This window comes from Mauremys mutica, chromosome 10 (genome assembly GCF_020497125.1).
Source record: "Mauremys mutica isolate MM-2020 ecotype Southern chromosome 10, ASM2049712v1, whole genome shotgun sequence".
Taxonomy (NCBI): Eukaryota; Metazoa; Chordata; order Testudines; family Geoemydidae; genus Mauremys; species Mauremys mutica.
The window spans coordinates 78,315,140-78,337,653 of record NC_059081.1 but is presented as its reverse complement, the minus strand read 5'-3'; the positions used below and the strand labels follow the sequence as shown (position 1 = coordinate 78,337,653).

At 45.7% G+C, this 22,514-nt stretch overlaps 1 protein-coding gene across 6 annotated transcripts in view; it reads right to left on the bottom strand.

Moving 5' to 3' along the window:
* Positions 1-5,785: 5,785 nt before the first annotated feature.
* The window catches only part of COL6A3 (collagen type VI alpha 3 chain), a 115,554-nt gene continuing 98,825 nt past the window's right edge, over positions 5,786-22,514 (bottom strand). For all 6 annotated transcript variants that reach the window (XM_045032164.1, XM_045032160.1, XM_045032161.1 and 3 more), the window contains 2 exons: positions 7,969-8,139; positions 5,786-6,610 (listed from right to left, as the gene is read on the bottom strand). In XM_045032164.1, the coding sequence (XP_044888099.1) occupies positions 6,570-6,610; positions 7,969-8,139 (212 nt within the window). In that variant the 3' untranslated portion in view covers positions 5,786-6,569. The remainder of the gene's footprint in view (positions 6,611-7,968; positions 8,140-22,514) is intronic.

The following is a 22,514-nucleotide window of genomic DNA, read 5'->3' as shown; positions in this document are numbered from 1 at the left end:
GAAACCATAAGAACATAAGAATGGACCTACTGGGTCAGACCAAAGGTCCATCTAGCCCAGTATCCTGTCTTCTGACAGTGGCCAGTGCCAGGTGCCCCAGAGGGAATGAACAGAACAGGGAATCATCAAGTGATCCATCCCCTGTCACTCATTCCCAGCTTCTGGCAAACAGGCTAGGGAAACCAGATACTAAACTACCCTAAAATCACTGACTTACCTCTCCACACATTTGGTTGGAAGGAAAGCTGCTTCTGCATATGGCGCAATACCTGGACCACATAAGCTAGGCTGCGCCCTCTGATGCCCATGTTTGATTTCAGAGCCAAAACCTAAATTTACTGAAAATTGATGAGACAAACATCTTGGTCCTCTGTGCATGACGTGGAGCGTTTGAATGGAAAATAACGTAATTCTCCCAGTTTAATTAATCACTTTTGTCTGGTGATTAAAAGAATGATGATGCCACAGAGGGCAAATGTAAATGCTGGAAAAGTTGCGTCAAAGGAATATAGGAATTGCCGGCTGGATCACTCGTGTGGTCCATCTAGTCCAATATCCTGTCTCTGACAATGGTGCAAGAAACTCCGCAGTAGGCAGTTATTGGATAACCTGTCCCATGAAGGTCTCATCCTAATTCCTAATAGTTAGTGGTTGGCTTAAGCGTTGACATATAAAGTTTTATCACCCAAGAAATTTATTTTAGAGTAAACTATTACAACTCTCTTCTTGCTATGCATATAAATGGCCAATCCTCTCTCAAGTTTGCTAAGGTCTTGGCAATCATTTTTACGTGCTCAAGACAGCCTCAAGAAATATTTGGTGCCATATTCCAGCTCTCTCTCTCTTTGTGTGGACTTCTATGGCCCCTATCATTGGCCAAATTGGCAAAAAAAAATGTTTTATGTTGATCAAAACAAAACCTTTTGTTGCAATTTTGAGGGATTTTTTTAAAATTTTTTTTAAAAAAAAATTCAAATAAAATTGAGGGGAAATCCAAAATGTAATGTTTTTCCAAAGCAAAAAGTCTAAATGTTTTGTTTTGGAAATGCCAAAACAAACGGTTTCACCATTCCTGAAAAACACTTCTTCTTTTTTCCAAAACAACTTGCCTCAATCAAGTGGAATTTGTGAATTGTTTTGGTTGCCCCCAATCTCCATTGGTTGGTGTGGAAAGGCTTTGTAAGAAAAATTTCACCCAGTTCTACTTCTGGGACTCAGTCCCACGGCTGATACACAAGACACATCCCCTCTTAACTTTTCTTTCATCTCTTGTCATATCTACCACCTCTCTCTTCACTGTAGTGTCTGAGCAGCTCACAATCGCTAGTGGATTATCCCTGCTGCATCCTGAAGAGGTAGGGAAGTGCCCCTGCTTGACAAATGGGGAATGGAGGCCCAGAGTAGGTCACATTGGAGGTTGGTGGCTGAGCTCAGTGTGCACTCAGAATCCCAATCCAATGTTTTATCCAGTAGAGCACGCTTCCTGCCTCCTCTTTGTTCCTTCCATGCACTGCACACGTAAGATCAGATTGTGATACCCTCACTTATGGTGGGCAGCAGGGCACTCCCAGTGATGACATGGAGTAAGACACTTTTCGACATGAGGGTAGGGCTGACCCTTAGGAATCACTCATGAACTGAGGGTCTGGAAAGGCTCTCCCAGCCCCCAAGTCACTTGCTTTAAGTCCCAGCTTAAACACTTTTTTTTTTTACTTTAGCTCCTCCTTAATGTGGTGAATCATTTTAACACCCTTCAGAGCAGGTGGTTACTGAGCACCATTGCTGTGTATCAGGTCATTCCTGGTAGCTCTTTCGCTCTGTTTTCCCATCTGTTGAAACTTTGAATTCTTTGTTGCAAGTTTATATTTGGTGCATGTCCTTCCTCCCCCGCCTTATGTCCTTTTATCTTAGTAGACCAGAAGTTAACGGCACCGTTTTGTATTACGTTATTCCCCCTATGGCGTTCCAGCCCCACAACAATCTCTCTGTTGTGTCTGAATTGAATAGATTAGAGCAGGAGCCGGTAAATGCAATAAACACTAGGGAACAGTAGGGGGAGCCAAGGGAGGGAAGAGTCAGGACTCCGGCGGGATGGAAAGACAGGGCAGCGGGAGTGATTGCTTTTAGTGCATCAGTACAGAATACAGATTCATCCCACTGCCTGCTTTGCTGATGTCACTCAAAAGGCAGGCAGCATGGTGCCCTGCATCAGGCAATGGACCGGGAGATGGTACACGTGGGATCTGTTCCTTCTGCCACCTGACTTGCCGTGTGATCTTGAGCAACACCCCCTTTAAACCTGTATCTGTCTTGTCTGTTTACATTGTAAGTTCTTCAGGGCGGGGACTGCCTCTTGCTATGTTCACGTACAATGCCTGGCAGAATGGGGCCAATTTCAGGTGGCTGCTCCAGGTGCTAACCTAACGTTAATAATACCATACAATGCTGTGGTAACACTGCTGCGTTAATTACAGACCAGTCTCTTTCCCAAAGGCGATTTTTAAAAATCCCCCATAAAAGATGTTTACTGATTAATATACATGGTCCGTATTAGACTGAGTCACGCCAATGACTCGAATCCAAGTTGGGTCACGCCAATGACTCGAATCCAAGCTCTGTTGTTTCTGCCTATAAAGGCCCGACAAAGAGCAGAGTGCTTTCCTCTAACCCCATCAGATCCAGGGATTTCACTTGACCATTCCAATAGTTAATCCTCCTCTGAAGTGACTTTTTTTTTGCTTGTATTTATGTGCCTGGGCCATTCCAACCTGGTTTTTCCAATATGTAAAATATTTTGGAGCAGATGGAAAATATAATCCAGCTGCCCTTCTCCAAGAGCTCTCACGAAAACCATATACTGGATCCGAAACAGATATTAAATCTTCCTGCAGCCCGCAATTAAAAAGCTATTGTGAGACAACAGTCTTGGCCTTCTGCACATTCCAGAAAAATACCCAATGGGACCAATATTAGCTTCCCATTTAGAGTCTGGGGCCAGATCTCACTTCTGTTCCCTGCACAGGTTGGAGCAGGCATGCTGGGCTCCCTGCAGAGGAAAGTTTGCTAAGGGACCCGACACTGAAGCAGCACAGCTGAGCTGGGAGTGTGCTGATACTGCACACCTGAAGTGCAGCTTCATTCACCATTAGAACTTAAAGCTGACCACTCCTGGCAGAGCCCTAGAGATAGGAATAATTGGAGATATACCAATCTCCTAGAGCTGAAAGGGACCTTGAAAGGTCATCAAGTCCAGCCCCCTGCCTTCATTAGCAGGACCAATTTTTGCCCCAGATCCCTAAGTGGCCCCCTCAAGGATAGAGCTCACAACCCTAGGTTTAGCAGGCCAATGCTCAAACCACTGAGCTATCCCTCCCCCCAGATAACCACACCTGGGTAGTCCTCATTGGCACATGGAGCTCACACGGGTCATTCTTTGTGCTACTGGGGTGACTGTGGCTCTTTGCCATCACAGATGTAGTGTTAATGGCACTTAGGGGTATCAGAAGAAGTCGTGTAGATCAAATGTAACCCAGTCATCATCTGAGCATCACTTTTTCACTCTGTTTAGCGCTATGAATATGTTCGGTCTTTTGTTCCCATGGAAACAAATGTTAATTCTGATCCTATGGAGATTTGTGGGATCCCTTTTCCTGGATTAACCTGTTAGGCTTTCGGGATCCTTTCAAAGGCAATGGATGCCCTTTGATTGGGTATGACTCAATATGATGATACTAATTTGCCTAATATGAATTCCTGATGTGACCATCACTCATCTGCCTGTTGATCTAAATCGGGATTCTCTGATCAAGCAAGCAAAGGTGGTACAGTCCACTTTCAAAGCGTTGCCTTGGCCAGTAGCTTTCTAGGATCGTCTTGACTAGATCTGGGAACACCAGGTCCTAAAATATTATAATTGCCATGGGCAGCACTGGAAATAGCCGAAATTCCAGCTCCAGATCCTTCCTTTTCTGCAGACTTTTTCCAGACTGGGTAAGGAGGAAAACCCAAAGATACCATCTGTTTCTTGATGGCCCTTGTTGCTGTGACTGAATTCTCTTACAAGATGGATTCTTTTATGGCCAGGTGGGACCATTCTGATCATCTAGTCTAACTTCCTGTAACACAGAAGGATCCAGATCCATCTTCTGGGGCCTGGATCCAATGCCTGAAAAGGGGGGTTCTGGGGCAGCTGCTGGACTGACAAGTCAATGTGGAGGAGCAGTGTTATTCCCCACTGCCCTATGTGTGTGTTGGTAGGGCTGCTGTCACACCACCGCCCCCCCAAAACGAGGAGTCCTTGTGGCACCTTAGAGACCCACTCCCCAATGACTCTTGGTGCTGTAGGCCATCAGCAGCCTGGCAGCCATGGGGGGAGTTGGCCAGCCCTCACTCCTGGAGAGCTTAACAAGGGTGCTGAAGGCATGTGAGCCTGAGGACAGGAAGGGTAAGGAGGAGACCAAGGGAGTGCAGGGTTAGTGGTGCTGGGGCCAGACACAATGTGACTTCCACCAATTTGGTTCAGACGCTTGCTCCAGAATCCGATCTCAGCTGCTGTTTGAGCTCGGATAAGAACCCAGATCCTGACACCTCACTTTGGCATCATCCGGCCTGGCAGGCAAATTTCTCTAGGTGACTCATCCCCATGCTGGAAGGTTTCCTCTCATTTCATAAAATGCCTCCTCGATTCTGGTTTGACTCTGTACATGGAGCGCAGTGCATGCTGGGCCTTGTGTGAGGGCAGCTTTGGCTCCCAGAGCCTTCTCCCACCTCCTGGTACTCTAGCATAACTGTCAGCTACACCAGCAGTCCCTGCCCTGGGAGGGGCACATCGGGGTACTCCCTGATAGTAACCCAGACATGCAAATCACACCAAAAAAGGCAAGGTGGCAAGCCCTGGCCCATTGCACACTATCCCCTGGAACTGGCCGAACTGGAGCGGTGAGCAGCCGACAACTCCCAAAGGGATAGTGCAGGAGGCACACTCCCGTTACCCATTGGGAAGGGGATGTTGCAACTCTGCACCAATCCTGGCATTGACAGGCAGGTGACAGTGCATAAAAAGTAAGGGCAGAGGTGTGTGCAATGTTGCATTTACACACCCAGAGGCTGCTCGCTGAAATCAAGGTCACTGTTCCTAGCCTGCCTGCGAGCATGGGCCAGCTATATTTTTTACCCTGGAAGCTTCCTAAGGGTGTGAGCCTGCACCCATTGAAGTCAATGGGAGTGTAGTCACTGGCTTTAGTGGGTGTCACCTCAAACCTCAAGCCAGGGTCTTGGCTACTGAACCACACAAGAAATCAGTATTTTATGATCTTTTACAAGGCAGCATGGTCCAATAGTTATGCCATTAGACAGCAGCTCAGCAGAGCAGGGTTTTATTCCCAGTGCTGTCACTGACTTACTAGGTAAGCTTGGGCAAATTACTTGTCCGCTATGCCTCAGTTTCTCCATCTATAAAATGAGGATAATGATACCAACTTCCTTGGTCAAGTGCTTTGAGGTTTATGGGTGAGAATTGCTACAGAAGAGCTAAGTATTTTTATTGTTCGGTCTCTAAAATCCACGTTAAGTTCCTTGTTTCTTTATTTTGGTCAATGATTGAGGCTCTGATCCTGCAAAGACCTATGCATGTGCTATACAGGAGGTCAGACTGGATAATCCGGTGGTTCCTTCTGGCCTCAAACTCTGACTCTGACTTTATGTGCTAATGTTGCTCATGGGAGCAGTTCAACTGAAGTTAAGAAACCATCCACGATTGTAAAAGATGGCACGAAACCACGAGAGATTCAAAACCTCCAGTAGACTTTATTTAAAAGTTCTTTTGTATAGACTTCCTAAACACAAAAACCACAATTAAAAAAAAAACCCAGCCCTGCAAACAAACAAAAAAGATACAACACACAACATTAGAGGAATGCCAAAAACATTCTACACCACGACTTAAAAATTCTTTAACTGAGGCGTTGGTCCCAGCAGTGCATCTGTACTCAGAAATCTTGCTTTTTTTTCCCTTTTCTGGTTTGATTGATCACATATGTCACAAATGCGTAAAAAAGAATCAGTTTGAAGTCGAATCCAGCAAGAGTAAAAACAGAATGAAAAACTGAACTGCCTGTTTATCAGAATTAATGACTCCTTTACACATAGGCTTTCCATCTAAAGTTATGCTCAGTTATGAAAATGATACAAGCAAGTACATAACAGTTGCAGTGAAATTATTTTGTCCTTATTTTCTAGACTTTACATTGCCATAAACAGGCATAATGCCAGAATCTGAAGGAAATGGTAGTTTGTAGACATGTTCTAACAAAATAATCTGCAGTGGATAACTATTACATAATGTGGAAGGTATACACTATAACCCGGACACATGTAGTACTCAGTCCACAAACAGTTTAGCACCATATTGATAGGTCATGCAGCAAAACACTCTCTTCAAGGTTTGCTTGGAATTTAAAGCATGAAATAGTACAGTGCAAGGTAGTCTATACCCTTAGCTTCTAAAGGGGTAAGTTGGCATTGGCTGACTCCTGGTTCTCTGAGAGGTATGTGTTGATATTTTGCTGTCTTTAGGTTCCTATTGTCGTGACAACCCCAGGATTAATGTGAGCTGAAATTTGAATGGAGAGAAAAAAAACAACATTATTGGGTGGCCAGGAGACCCTGCACGTACAGCCCCAAACAAGGCAACATTTAGGCACTGAAAACCCCTTTTTTACAGCCTGTGTTCAGGCTATGCCGACAACAGCTCAGGAGCAGGCCGGGGCAGATGTTGCCCTCAGAGGCAGGTGGATGGGGAGTGAGTAGGCATCCATGGAGCCCTGACCCTACCCTCAGCACATTGGCTAGTGGAGCAGCCTGGTTATGCAAGGGGTGGTGCGCTGCACCTTGCAGAGTTATTTCCCAGCAGAGCAGGGGACAACACCCTGGGAGGAATTGTTCCTGAAGCACATGCAGATCCTGGGTCAGGGTGGAGACTAGATGTGCTGCCCTTTACGAGGGGCACATGCAAGGAACACAACACAGCCCTAAATATGATGTTCCTCAAGATCATCGCCCAAGTGGCCTCTCCTGAGGCCGTTTATACAAGGGTTGACTGACTACTGTAACCGGGAGATGTCCTGATCTTTCTGGCCATGCCTCACAGATGTGCCCATGGCTATGGAAGTGAGGAACACATCAAGGATGGCTGTCTCCCCAGGTCCTGGGTATGACTGACGCCACGTCTATGTACTCTCATGTCCTAAATTAAAGAGCTAAGCTATAGCACACACTATAGGGTGCTTTTTGTCCTGCCAGCTCTCTGCTGTCCTCCCGTGACCACAGATCTCTTGTACACAAATTTAATCTATAGGAAGGCAGGTGATCACAGCAAGACCCCAACTGGGATGACTGCTAATGGGCTGGGGTCTAGTGTCTTCCCCATATGGAGCAAGTCCTTCCACTAAGGTACACTCGACATTTTGGCCCACAGCAACCAGTGGGCGGGAGCAAGACCCTTCTTGGAAGAGAGGCTTCAAGAAGGATAATTCAGTGCACCTGTGCTCTACTCCATAGCACACTGAAGTCAATGGAAAGACTCCCACTGACTTGAATGGGGTTTAGCTCCAGTCTTGTATGGAAAAGGGATTGTAGTCACTGTCAGAACTGGTATCTGAGCTCCTTTACAGTCTATTTCTGGAATGTCCACGTGATACACGTTTTGGAGCATTCTGTAATCAGAAGCCAGTGTTTTGGTATCACATCGGAAGTGAAAATTTCCTGATCCCGTAACTATTATGGACCTGACCCACAACTGGTGTAAATCAGAACAGCTCTATTGAGGTCAATGGAGTTACACCAATTTACACTAGCTGATGAGCTGTCTCCATGATCTTAAGTGATGATTAACTGCCAACACTTCCACTTCATCTCTCCAGCTATTGTAGCCAAATGGAGATGTGTAATGGCAGAAGGGACTCCACTTACCAGGAATGCAAACTTTTTCACATTCTTTCTGTGTGTTAAATTTGTTTTCATTTCCACCGCAGCCACCATACCAGAATCTTGCACAGCTCTTGGTCCCTGAGTCATAGTACCATTTGAGCGTGAAATCCCTGCAGGTTCCTGCTTCTTTCTGCAACCTACAGATATCTGCGACTACAAATAAATAGAGAAAGAGAAAGACTTAGCAACCGATAAATGCAAACACCACCACCACGTTTCCAGACAGGCTCCTGCACTTCCATGGTTTCAGAGATACCATTTGACACAAAGTCAGATGTGTCCTCTCAAAAAGCGCATGCTTGGAAGACTGAGACAGATGGATCGTTGGGTACATGTGGCATGCAGGATTAGAGAGACAATCTCCTTATTACAACATACAAATGACCAGTTCAGACTATTGGTCCGTCATTCTAGAGTCCTGCCAGTAGAAGCTGCTGCTTCAGATAAAGGCAGAACTGCCATCACCCACCCACAATTACCTAGCCAACTATGCAATGTTTTCCAGGGAGGACAAAATTCCTTCCTGGCCCCTGCAAGTGATCGCTTGAAGCTCTGAAGCACATGATCTGGCCAGCCCCTGTGTGGGAGCACTTCCCCTTCCCCCATGTTGCACTACTCAGGGGCTGGCCACAATCTTGATGGGAACATAGTCCCTGCTTCTTCCAAGCATCCCCAAGAATGAGGATGGAGAGAGGGCAGGGCTATGTCTGTGTTCCCGTCTGCGCCAGTCAGTGGAATTGGCTGTAGAATTGGAACAGGCTGCACTAGCGTCAGTGTATGCGGCCCAGTGGTGTCAGAGGGGACTGGAAGCTCCAGCGGCTGTATGCCCTGTCTGCTCCCCACTCTCACGTGCCTAGGGAAGAGGGAAGCCAGACATTGACTACAAACAATGCTGACCGAAAAGCCCACTTCCAGTCCTTTTTAAAATCCAGGCCAGGTCGAATTCAGGCCTGCGTAGGCTAGTCTGTGTAGTGAGAGCTGCTCAGGTGTGGGAGGGAAAAAGTCTCATTCCTCAGTCCTACATTGGGAACAAACTCACATCTAGTGATGAGGGACAGAGCAACGGTGGCGTGGAGCTGGATCCTCTCCAATAGCTGTAAGCAAATTCTGCACACTGACCTCTCTAGTCTGTTCTCAAAGGACAGTATTTTCTCTCCTACTGACAAGTTTACATTTACGTTTTTCTCTTCCAGTTTTCCTGGCACCAAACTGTTCCAGCTGCACAGAGGGGGCTCTCACCGAGAATGTCGCAAATGAGTCCACTAGATGTGGACAGATGTGATTGTGTGTGTGGGCGGGGGGCAATTTAAAGGGTTGCTCCTTAGCATTAGTTGTGTCTGGGTTTGGCAAGGGTGTGACATGACGGATAGCACATTTCAAAATTAAGTGACTATATTTTTGGCGCTGATTTTATTATAGTATCTATATGTGTGATAGAGAAACTGATCTGGAAACATTTACGTCACCTTAAATGGCTCCACAAAACTATGTCTCTTTCTCACAGTAACAGGGGCATATTTTGTAAACTGTTGGAGATTGGGATCTAGCCCCTGCCTCACTGATGTCCAGCATAGCTCAGCCAAAGGTCAGAACTCCACCATGCATTCACTACCCGGAAGCCTTCCCGATGTCAGATGGTGCTGTGATTAAAGATGACACCTCCTGGTTAGAAGTCAGCTCCCAACCCTCATCATGTGCCGTATCGGCTTGCTGTCGCTGGCTGCTGAATTCTCTTTCCCAAGCAAACACAGGGGAAATCCTTCGGTGAGAAGGGCTTACAGCAGTCTGTGGCGCTCGCCACCTGCGTTACCCCATTTCTGCCTTAAAATACCATCTTCTTCTCATATGTACAAAATCTGTTAATGCTATAGACGCCATCTGAACTGAGGTAATTTGGGACATAATCCCTCTACTTTCACTTAGGCTTTGGCTACACTTGCATTTCAAAGCGCTGCCGCGGCAGCGCTGCCGCGGCAGCGCTTTGAAGCGCTAAGTGTAATCAAAGCGCCAGCGCTGGGAGAAAATTCTCCCAGCGCTGTCCGTACTCCACTTCCCTGGGGAATAACGGACAGCGCTGGGAGCGCGGCTCCCAGCGCTGGGGCTTTGACTACACTGGCGCTTTGTAGCGCCGCAATTTGCAGCGCTGCAGAGGGTGTGTTTTCACACCCTGCTGCAGCGCTGCAAATTTGTAAGTGTAGCCAAGCCCTTAGGGACATTGTTCTTAGACAGTGTAGGCTGAATAGAACTACTTATATTTAGTTAACTTGTTATTGAATGTGCCTGATATTGGGTCAGCCCGGTCCACTGAAACCAGTCTGACCTAAATTTCTGCACATGGTATGTCAGGCTCAAGATGCTTTTCCTCATGGAGCCATTTCCAGAGATGGGCCATCTGCACACAAACAAGATTCTCTGGATTTTTTTAGTGAATCACAGAATCTCAGGGTTGGAAGGGACCTCAGGAGGTCAGCTAGTCCAACCCCCTGCTCAAAGCAGGACCAATCCCCAGACAGATTTTTGCCCCGATCCCTAAATGGCCCCCTCAAGGACTGAACTCACAACTGTGGATTTAGTAGTTCAAACCACTGAGCTATCCCTCCCTGCATATTTGCAGTTTAAGCCACAGTTGGATCCTCTGATCTCCAGGTGGTGTAAATAGGGGCAACCCATGTAAATCAGCCCCATGATTTACCCCAGATGAGAGGGCTGCTCCACAGGATGACCACAGGGCAAAATTTTATGTGCAGATAATTTTTTTTGCTGAAGAAAGCAGATTTGGGTTGACCACAATAATTTGCAGGCTCGGGTAGACTGTGGCAAATTGTTTTGGTCAAGCAAAGAAAAAATTTGGAAATGTCAAAATGATTTGTTTGGGCATTTCCGACCCGAAAACATTTTGAGTTTTCATTTTGGAATTTCACACCATTAAAAAAAAAAGTTAAAAAACCCCCAAGCCTTTGAAAACTAACAAAATAGCTCATTGACCCAAAACACTTTTGCTTCAACTTTTTTGTTTCACTCAAAAAATCGAAAAAGGTTTATTTTGGGTTGCTCTGAACCATTTTTTTTCTTCAGTTCTGCAACTGAACCAAAAAATCACTTATGCACATGGTTCTCCATGGGACCTGATGGGATGTTAGCAAGCCTTTCCATTTACAGTATAGTCACAGCACAGTCCTTAGTGACTCAGAGCCAGGTGTCACAGAGTGGACTCGATACACCCTCCTGGTGCAGGGGATGTATAATAGGGCCGAGGGACCCCAGGGGGGTTGGCGAGGGAAGCAGAAAGAGTTTGCAGCTTTAGCTCAATGAGCTGCCCTGATCCTTCACTGGGGTCCTCTACAAAATATACTTAGGACCAGCATCAAAGTCATTGCTGGCTACAGTGTGCACTGCCCTACCTGGAGTATAAAGGTCCAGTTTTTGTCAGTATACAGCAGGGCCGCCCAGAGGGGGTGGGGCACGTGGGGCAATTTGCCCTGGGCCCCACAGGGACCCCCACGAAAGTTTTTCAGGGCCCCTGGAGCGGGGTCCTTCACTCGCTCCGGGGGCTCCGGAAAACTCTCGCGGGGCCCAGGCCCCCGGAGCTTCTTCCGCTCTGGGTCTTCGGCGGCAATTTGGCGGCAGGGGGTCCTTCCGCTCCGGGACCCGCCGCCGAAGACCCCAGGCCTCCTGAATCCTCTGGGCAGCCCCGGTATACAGATACAAATCTCTCTGCTGAGGTTATAGCATAGAAGCACTCCCCACCCTAGCAAGAAATGATATATTAGCCGGATAGATTCACCACCAAGACAGCCCAGGCATGGAATCGGGATTATAAAACCACAGCCTTTCGTAGAAACACCATTTATCTGTTTAGTAGAACACTATGTATTTTCAATAGCCTGCCATGTAAAAAGCACTGCCTATTTCTGGGCAGTTCAGTATCAGCCACAGGCAAGACAAAATCCAGGCCTTAAATGGCAGTGGTGAGGCAGGCAGAACCTAGTGAGAAGACTTGGCCCTGGAGTTCCTGCACTGATCCAAGTGCAAAACGAAGGCTAATACATCTAAATACAGCCCGTGGAGTACAATGGCTGATTGATTAGGTACAGATAAAAGTAAGGTCACGTAGCAGCTACACTCTATCGATAGGGACAGACCCCTATGGGACCCTGAACTTTACAGTATCAGAGTCAATGGTCGTCATATAAGTGGATTTATATTACAACTCCCATTGAAATCACTCAGAGTTAGACACCTAAATACCTTTAAAAATCTGATCCTTGGTCATTTATTTTTCTATTTATTAAAGAATAGTTTCTCTTCCGGTTATTTGTCAGCAATGTGGGAGATCCTGGTCCTCTGCTCAGGCTCTTTATGCTACAAAGAAGAGGGACACAAAGCTGGCTCGAGGCACTCCCATTGTGCAGGCTCTGGTGCAAGGAGGTGAATTAGGGGGCAGGAGTTGCGTGCTATACCCTGGTAATCTCGGTCTGGCATAGCAGCCACTTGGAAGCCATCACCAAGGAACACAAGTTAGACCAGTCCTGAAGCTGCCCTAATCTGTGGGTCTAGTTGGCCTCTAGATTAAGGGGTGACGTTTAAAATTGGCAAACAACCGTCTTTGACACCCCTCTGGGGTCCTGTGCCATGCACAGATCAGTGGGACCCAAGCATCTTCCTCAATACTTCCAGTTGCTTGTTCTCTTTTGTTTCAGACTGACCTTTTCCAGCCTGCTACGGGATTAAAAATCACCCGCAGCACACAAAAAACCAGAAAATAAAATCAATTAGCTGGGGCGGAGAGAAAGACTGATGTTCTAATTGTTGCAATATTTCCCCATCGCTTGGGAACATGGGTAGCAAATTCATCATGTGTTTATGTAGTTCATAAACAGCTGCAAGGGGGAAAGCAGGCTAAAGCTAATAAATGCCTTGCAGGGCTGGCAATATTTGCATTCAGTTTTGCAAGACGGTCACAGGATGTGAAAGCGGAAATAACTACTTTTTATATGCTTGATTTTGCATCAGATCAAGAGTACATTTTTTTTAAAATTTAAAAACCTTTGCCTTCCTTTCCAGTATGAAATTCAGCCTAGGCTTCTGTAAAGTACAGTTCAATATAGAAACAGGATTTTCAGAAGTGACTAGGGATTTGAGAGGTTTCAGAGTAGCAGCCGTGTTAGTCTGTAGCCGCAAAAAGAACAGGAATACTTGTAGGGATTTGAGGTAACTCAGCATTGGGGCTCCCAGCTTGAGACCCCTTAAAATCAGGCCCTTTGGAAGATGTGGCAAGTTGGACATCGAAAACTTGAGCTATTCAACTGACTAGTCACTTTCAGAAATCTCGGCCTACATGCATTACAGCTGCAATGGTTTCAGCAGTCCTCACCCTGATTACAAATTTTAGTTAATGTTAACGAAGCACAGAAGACCCAAAGAGTAATCCTCCTTCCCACAAAACATCCCACTGAGCTTAACAGGCCTAGCTGGCCAAGTAAGGACTAATCATGGGAATAATGGTTGTGGGATCAGACCCCAGTTTCCTATAAAGCAATTTTACATCAACGTTGAGGATAAAGGACTTTTTTCATTAAACATGAGAGAAATCTGCTAGGGCAGTGCTTCTCAGACTTCTGTACTGGTGACCCCTTTCATAGCAAGCCTCTGACTGTGACCCCCCCCATACATTAAAAACACTTTTAAATATATTTAACACCATTATAAATGCTGGAGGCAAAGCGGGTTTTGGGGTGGAGGCTGACAGCTCGCGACCCCCATGTAATAACCTCACGACCCCCTGAGGGGTCCCGACCCCCAGTTTGAGAACCCCTGTGTTAGGGCTGAATATAGTTTCTCTTCCAGTTCTTTTTAAATAACGAGAGAGCCTCCCTGCCTGTTTTGTTGTTGTTGTTGTTTTCGGGGGGTCGGTTTGTTTGGCTGTTTCCAGGCTGGGGGCCTTTGACAGCGCCAGGGTCCCAACCTAGCAGACTGGAGGAATGAACGGACATTTGCAAGCTCGTTTCTTAAGTTTAGGCAGATCCTAAAGAACAAGACTTAATAGTCCCTAAGCTCTGTTTTGGGAATGACCTTGAACTATGCTACTGAAACTCTGATTAGAAAACAGGTCTGGCTAAGAACTCCAGAGAAAAGATTCCAATGGCAAGTTGATGGAAATAAATAATACTGGTAGGTCCTGGAAGCTACTCAGGGGGTTGGAATGTTAGAACAAATCCCAGGAGATGGATTAAGGGCCAGGAGATGCAGTCAGAAGTGTGCCATACATGTAAGGATCTTTATCACAAACCCGTGCAATTTATCACATTGTCATCACACACACACACCCTATGTATGCAGTTGTGTACTTCACGCAATTATACTTCTGACTCAGAATCTGGCATATATAAAATCAAATCTGCTCTTCATTTGAAGTGTGTGTGTGTGGGGGGGTCCCCACTGTGATGCTTTAAGCTATATTAAGAGTCTCTCTGTTTTATGATCACATATATCTGAGTATATCTTTGCTAAAAGAAATTCCAATGTGTCAATCGGTTCAACTGCAAACTGTCCATCCTCCCTACTGGAATCACATGGGAAATTTGTTGGCTGCTCTGTTTAACAGTTCTCTGCGGCTAACAGTTTATTGTCATGTATAATCCACTGACACTAGGAACTGCAATCCTGAGATAGGAGAAAGTTTTAAAAGCACTTTTCTAGTGCTTGCCATTTCTATTCATTGTCCCCTACAAGTCTGCAATCAATACAGATCTTTCAGTTCAGCTTTGTTGATGGACTTCTGCAGCCAAAAGCTTTTCCAGGCCTTTGGGAGAGGAGGGTGTTGTCTTAAAAAACAACACTCTAGCTCACTGCTTTTTGCATTCCAATCAGCCAAGGTCAAATATAAAAGCCAGCACTTACAAAAATCAATCTGCTCCAAATTCTGGTGCTCGTTTATGGAATCCAGCTGGTAAGCAAAGCTGTCTGACCATGGTATGTATAAGTAGTTAGTTCTCTGCAGCACAGAGTTAGGTTGCACCCTCTCCTCCTTTTTAAGACTAACAACGAGTCAGCGGATATTCTAGATCAGTTGATACACAGTAAAAGTCAACTACTGTTTTACTTTGTACACATCAAATTTCAAATTCAACTTTAGGATTGTTTCTGCTGTACCGTAGCTGAAGATTTATGAAACCGTGTATGTTGATAATGTAGAATAACAACAGCTTGCGGTTATTACATGCCCAAAAAAATACAGGAGAATCTTAAGAGTTTTGGAAAGAAGGAAGGGCCTGATTGTCAAAGGAATCAGATACCATGTGGACACACATCACCCTGAAAGATGAGAGCCTTAATGGGTACAGGCGATAGAAATGAGTCCTTTTGTATATTGTTAATGGGGCCCACTTGTTCTTTTTGATGTTGCACTTTGTACACAGACACAACCTCAGTGGTCGGAGAAGAGGTTTCTTCTTCTAGAGCCTTTCATTAAAACTCTCTGGAGCTACCTGCTTTTTGAAAGCATCATGTAGGCAATATTTTTGTGCTCACCTTCTTACATCTCCTTTATGTGCTACAGAACCTTATTAGCAAGCCCAGATCCAAAGCAACCATCCTCTCTGCTTGTTAAATTAGTTCCTGACCATAGAATATCAGGGTTGGAAGGGACCTCAGGAGGTCATCTAGTCCAACCCCCTGCTTGAAGCAGGACCAATCCCCAGACAGTTTAAAAAAAAAAAACCACCCCAGTTCCCTAAATGGCCCCCTCAAGAATTGAACTCATAACCCTGGATTTAGCAGGCCAATGCTCAAAACACTGAGCTATCCCTTCCCTCAGTTTGACTAGCTTCTTTGTTTCTTCTTTCATAGTGAGGGAGTTTTCATTTCAGTGTCAGTTGGAGGGATATACTGTGTATGAGTCTTCATAGTTAGCCTCTATCTTTGCATCTTGGGTAGTTGATAATTGTTCATCGATTCCATGTTATTTTAGTGGCTCTCTCAGAAAGGCCATTTGGGGGCAATCATTACATTCAGCCCAGGCTCAGATGCAAATGTAGAAGTTGGAAGATGTAGCTCTCCTTGCATATGCTTCATCGTACATCTTTGCAGCTACTGGGCCCTTAGTATTTATGGGAGCCCTGCGCGGATACAATTTTATACCCGCAGACAGAAATTGGTATCCATGGAACCGCAGGGCTCTCCAGGAACCGCAGCAGTGAAAGGAGCAGAACGTGGGGCCGCCGCTCCCAGGAGCCAGCACCCTGCGCCAGCAGCTCCTCCAGCGTGGCTGTACCAGTACCGGCCGCAGAACTGTGCTCCGGCAGGGCTGTACCACCCCCAGCCCTTCCACGCAGCTGTCTGCATCTCTTGTCTGGGGGCATGTGTGCTGCTGGAACACAAGAGCGCAGCCAGGGACAGCTGCCGGTGGTCCTGTTGCCCGCCCCACGTTCTGCTCCTTTCGCCACTGTGGTTCCCGGGAGAGCCCTGCGGTTCTGCGGATACTGAGTTCTATCCGCGGATATCTGCATCTGCAGGTATAAATTTGTCTCTGCGCAGGGCTCAAGTGTAATGGATGTTCATAGCACTGTCTCCTAATCCAGAGACTTCAGGGAGCCATTTAGGTGTTTGTTTCTTTCAATGATTTACCGTAATTAGGGCTCTACCAAATTCACGACCGTGAAAAATGCATCACGGACCATGAAATCTGGTCTTCCCCGTGAAATCTGGCTATTGTGGGCAGGGGAGGCAGGGGGAGGCAGTATTGCCACCCTTCTTTCTGCACTGGCTTCACAGCTGGGTGGCTGGAGAGTGGTGGCTAGTGGGAGCCATGTGACAAGTAACTGACATATCTTGGAGAGTGAATATTGAACATTTGCAGTGATCTGTTCATGAGCAATACATGCAAGGATATCCTGCTCATAGCTAGTCCAGAAGCGAAATTATGCACCATGAATGATTTATGGTACTCTGTGCTTTAATTCTGACTCAGAATGAGATTCCCAAAGATTTGGCTATAGCAGATAGCAAAACAGTGTCTCTCCAGTTTCCCTATTAGGCTACATTAACTTTGACTGTTACACAATGGCACCTCTGCTCTAAAGTGATACTTTCTTATCAGTCCAGTCCTTTTCATAGTCCTCTAGGGGCATTTTTAAACCTCCTTCTCTGATTAGCTTTCCACAATACCCAGCATTTTTGTTGCTAATAAGTGATATTATCTGGTCATGTGTCAGGTTCTGGATTGTGCAGTAATTTGCAGAGGTGCTGACCCTGTCTTCCCTTTGCTCTTTTTTCAGTACTAGTTAAATCTTTTAATTTCTTTCATGCATTTTCCTGGCTCCACCTCCAGGCAATGGATTATAACCTGCAGTTCTTGAGAGATTCTAGGTTGAGCCAACCTCCCATTGACTTTTAGGAACACTGAAGAGTTAAGCCCAGAGGAAAAGCTGTGTTATCCGGCACTTTACCAACCGGAAAGCTCTATAAACTGGCATTTCTGATCTTCATAGAACGTCCAGTTTATAGTCTGGTTGGTGCGGGGCCAGCAGGCTCACTCCCTGGCTCCACTTGGCTCCCCAAAAAGTGGTGACATGTCCCTGCTGCTTCTAGGCGGAGGAACAGACATGAGGGGTTTGGAGTGCGGGAGGGGATGCAGGACACGGGCCCTGGGAGTTTGGGTGCGAGGTGCTGGATCTGGGCAGTGCTCACCTCGGGCAGTTCCCTGCAAGTGGCAACACATCCCAGCTGCTCCTAGGTGGAGGCGTGGGTAGGCAGCTCTGTGCGTTGCCCCTACCCCACCCCATGGCCAATGGGAGCTGTGGGGGTGGCGCCTGGATCAGGCACCCCACACCCTCTGCTGTGTCCCAACCCCCAGTCCTGAGGCCCCTCTCATACCCAAACTCCTTCCCTCTTTGTTGACTGGAATCTTTTACTTACCAGCATCTCCAATTCCCTCAACATGCTGGATAAATTGGAAACAGTCCAGCAGAGGGCAACAAAAATGATGAGGGGTCTGGAGCACATGACTTATGAGGAGAGGCTGAGGGAACTGGGATTGTTTAGTCTGCAGAAGAGAAGACTGAGGGGGAATTTGATAGCTGCTTTCAACTACCTGAAAGGAGGTTCCAAAGAGGATGGATCTAGACTGTTCTCAGTGGTAGCAAATGACAGAACAAGGAGTAATGGTCTCAAGTTGCAGTGGGGGAGGTCTAGGTTGGATATTAGGAAAAACTTTTTCACTAGGAGGGTGGTGAAGCACTGGAATGGGTTACCTAGGGAGGTGGTGGAATCTCCTTCCTTAGAGGTTTTTAAGGTCAGGCTTGACAAAGCCCTGGCTGGAATGATTTAGTTGGGAATTGGTCCTGCTTTGAGCAGGGGGTTGGACTAGATACCTCCTGAGGTCCCTTCCAACCCTGATATTCTATGATAACAAAGCTTTTACTTTACTTGGGGCCTTGATTCATATAGCTTCCCTGTCCAGGAAAGCACTAACGCATATGACTGAAGTTAAGGCCTTGGTGCTTCAGCAGAGGATGTGGAGATCTTGTTTTTGTGCCATTATTTGGGCTTCATCTATGTTGCTTACGCAATTCATTTCCTTTCCCCTGTTCCAGCTTTTGTCCTTTGCGTGATAGTTTTGCATTCTCCAGGTTATTTTTCCTTTGTTGTTTCCTACTTTCTGTGGCTAATTAGCTTCTTATTTACACAAGTCTCCATGTGCCTCCTATGATCTCGTTAGCCTTTCTTTCTTTTGTCTGTTTCACAGCAGCTCTTGCCATTCATGCTGCATTCTTTCTCAATTTTCCTAACCGTAGGTAATTTCTTCTGTGGGTATTTTGAGAGCAGTTGTTTTACAGGGAGGCTGTGCCAACTATCTGTTAGTCCAGGGGACTGAGAACCAGAGGACTTTAGTTTAATCTGACTTGATGTAATCTTGGGCAAGTAATTTACTCTCTTGCTAAAATAAGGCCACCACTCGCCTTAGTAAAGTACATTGATGTTCCTGGATAAAAGGTATTCTGTAACGTCAGCTCTATTCTGACCCTTTTTCAAACTCCATTCGCCAGCCTCATGCACCACATTCCCTTCAGGGTCTTCCTCTCTGGCTAAACTTTGAGTTTTTCTTATGCCAGGGTGACTACGGGCTCAATTGTGCAGTACGCTAAGCACTCGTCTGAGCCACTGAGTAATCTCAACTCCCACTGTGGTCAACGGGAGTTCTGTTTCTTTTGACTCACTCTGATTTCTTGTGTGTCCACTGTGTGAATTTCAAGTGTGGGAAAACCATGCTATTAAGGAGCAAATCATTCAGACAATTGACCGAATTCTTATTAGTAGTTTAGGCACCAAGACCCTAACTAGTTTCAGTGCATCTAACTGGTGTCTGGGGGTGGCACGGATCAGCATTCATGTCGCACTCCCTGTCAGTACCAGGTCCAGGCCAGGCAAGCTAATAATCCAACCAGAGGACCAAATTCGGTGATGAATCCTGGTCACGTTTCACCTGAGACAAGTTGCGCATACGCTAAGAAGAAGATTTGTGTCTAAAGCTTGCGGTAGACAAAAAATTACCCAGACAAGCTGGGTCTGATCACAGTGTTGTGTTCTGAATTTTGTTCAGACCTCCTAATTAACTGAAATGGGCTTTAAACTGTGGCCATAAATGAAAAAGAGGAGGTGGCCATCATGAGTCATGGCTTTAATTGATCCCGTCTCACACAGAAAGGTATGACTGGAATGCTAGGCTTGGACTGCTGCTGTTTAGATTTGTTTAGTCCTTTCGTACTTAAAACATATGGAGATGGTCCTGAAGCAGAGCTCTGTATCCCAAGAATCCTAAAGTTTGGCTGGGTTTGGAATCTCATGTATATCCCAATGTTGCAGCTGTTCTTCATCTCTTTGCACCAAAATCCCTGATCCAACCCCCACCCTCAACCCAATATCAGTGTCTGAAATCTGGTGCTGACTTTTGTATCTCAGACCCATCTCTTTTTTCAATCAAAGATTCAGGCTGAAGTTTGCAGAGGGAAGAGAGTCTAACTAAAACTTGCAAATAAAAAGAAGAATTCTCCTGGAGAACCATGGAGATAAATGTCTGTCTGCCATAAAGGGGGCCTCTTCATTGCTCTTCTTGTCAAGCTGCTGTGGACTGTCTGCAGAGTAATAATGCCAACTTTAGGAATCATACAATTGTAGGACTGGAAGGGACTTTGAGAGGTCATTGAGTCCAGTCCCCTGCACTCAAGGCAGGACTAAGTATTATCTAGACCATCCCTGACAGGGGTTTGTCCAACCTGCTCTTAAAAATCCCCAATGATGGAGGTTCCACAACCTCCCTGGGCAATTTATTCCAGTGCTTAACCACCCTGACAGTTAGGAAGTTTTTCCTAATGTCCAGCCTAAACCTCCCTTGCTGAAATTTAAGCCCATTGCTTCTTGTTCTATCCTCAGAAGTTAAGGAGAACAATTTTTTCCTTCCTCCTGGTAACAACCTTTTATGTACTTGAAATATTACTTTAGCCTAAGAAACAAAATTCACTAGAAACATCACCAAGGGACATCAGAAACCCAATCAATGCAAAACCAATATAACATAGAAATAGATCTCATATGGTAAATCTATTCATTTAGGCCCTGATTCAGCAAGGTCTCTCTATTCAACAAAGTCCTTAAGCACATACTTAACTTTAAGTCAATGGAATTTCAGTACTTACTTAAAGTTAAGAATGAGTTTAAGTGCTTTGTTGAACAGGAATGGAGTTAAGGATGTGCTGACATGCCTAGCTGAATCGAAGCCAGAAAACGCTTCCACACTAGCAATATGCTCCCTTTGGCTCGGTGTTCTCAAACCATGGTCCGCAGATCATTGTTTCTCTCCAGAGTTTAGAGAGTTGGTGACAGGACACAACCTATTTCTAATATAAAGGACTCGGTAATCCATTTGGCGCAACAAACTGTCAATCTAGACATTTCTGCAGTTCTCTATGGCATGCTCCTCTGGTGTATTTCCACTAGGAAATCCACATAGGAGTTCATGTTCATCGATTCCAAGGCCAGAAGGGGGACCACTGTGATCCTCAGGTCTGACCTCCTGTGCAACACAGGCCACAGAACTTGCCTGAATTAATTCCTGTTTCAGCTAGAGTAGATCTTTCCTAAAAACAACCAGTCTTGATTTAAAAATGGTGATTGGTACAGAATCCACCACAGCCCTTGGTTAGTTGTTCCAATGGTTAACGACCCTCACGGTTAAACTTATTTCCAGCCTGAATTTGTCTAACTCCACCTTCCAGCCCTGGCATCTTGGATCAGACCTTTGTCTGCTAGCTTGAAGAGTCATTATCAAATTTCTGTTCCCCCTGTGGGTACTTACAGACTGCAATCAAGCCCCCCTTTACCAATCCCAAGTGGTCAAAACTCATGACCAGCCCCCACCCCCAATGAGATTGGCTGAAACATTGTAAGATTTAAAACTAACTAAATAAATGTGGGCATTCTTTTAATTTGCTTTTTGCGTTTTGAGTCTTTAGCATGCTCTTGGATCACGTTTTGAAGTATTTCTCTGCCACCATGAAAGCTAGAAACTTTCTTTTTAAAAAGGAAATATGAAAGCCAAGATTCCCAAGAAATCTTGTAATTGCAGGAGCTGCGGTATTCAGGAACGCACCAAATAACATGAGACGTACACTAAAATCATGACAGTTGGTCTCTAGAGGTAGTCAGGAATTTTCCAGCAGAATGATTTGCTGATGGACAATTCAGTTTCTGCAGAATTGAAATTTTCCCCTACAAAATTCATCCCGATTTGGATGATTTTTTGTTCAAAAACTCAACATTTTTGCATTACTGAAAGAAGCGGTTACTTATCTGTAACTGGAGGTTCTTCGAGATGTGCGGTCCCTATGTATATTTCACACACAGGGACCATCACTTGAAGAAAAATCCCATTTCCCAGATAGCTCTATTAGCTACATTGCATGTTGCCTCTAGCAATTGGCTTAGATGACCTCTCAAGGTCCCCTTGAGCCCTACATTGCTGTGGTTCCCTGGCATTAGCTTCCTTCCTGGGTTTGTCTCCCCTCTCAGAGAGTGGGCTGGAGACAGGGATCCATCAATGCTGGCAGGATGCTGTTCTATTCAGGTTTTTGTCCTGTGACATCGCTATGGAGGAGGAAGTCTGTTGTGCATTGATATTCAAGATCCCATGCAATATAGGCTACACCCTCTGTCCAGTCTACAAAGCTGCAACCCCCCACAGTAGAGCAAAGGAAATTCCTTAAGGAGAACATTGCAGTTTTCTAGTGTGGGTCTCTCTCCCATTTCTTGCGGGTTTTTCCACATAAGGGGAACATCTGGACTCAAGACCCAAGCAATGAGGAATATTTTTCAGTTAAGTATTTCAGTTAAAGAAAAGTGTACAGATCCACATTACTCCTGGGAGTATTCTGCTCCCTTTGAGGGGCACAGAATTCAAACCTTTTGCAGATTTCTTGGCTACCCCACAGAAAAATGGGGGAGCCAAGAAATCTGTGGGGAACACAGGCCCCTTC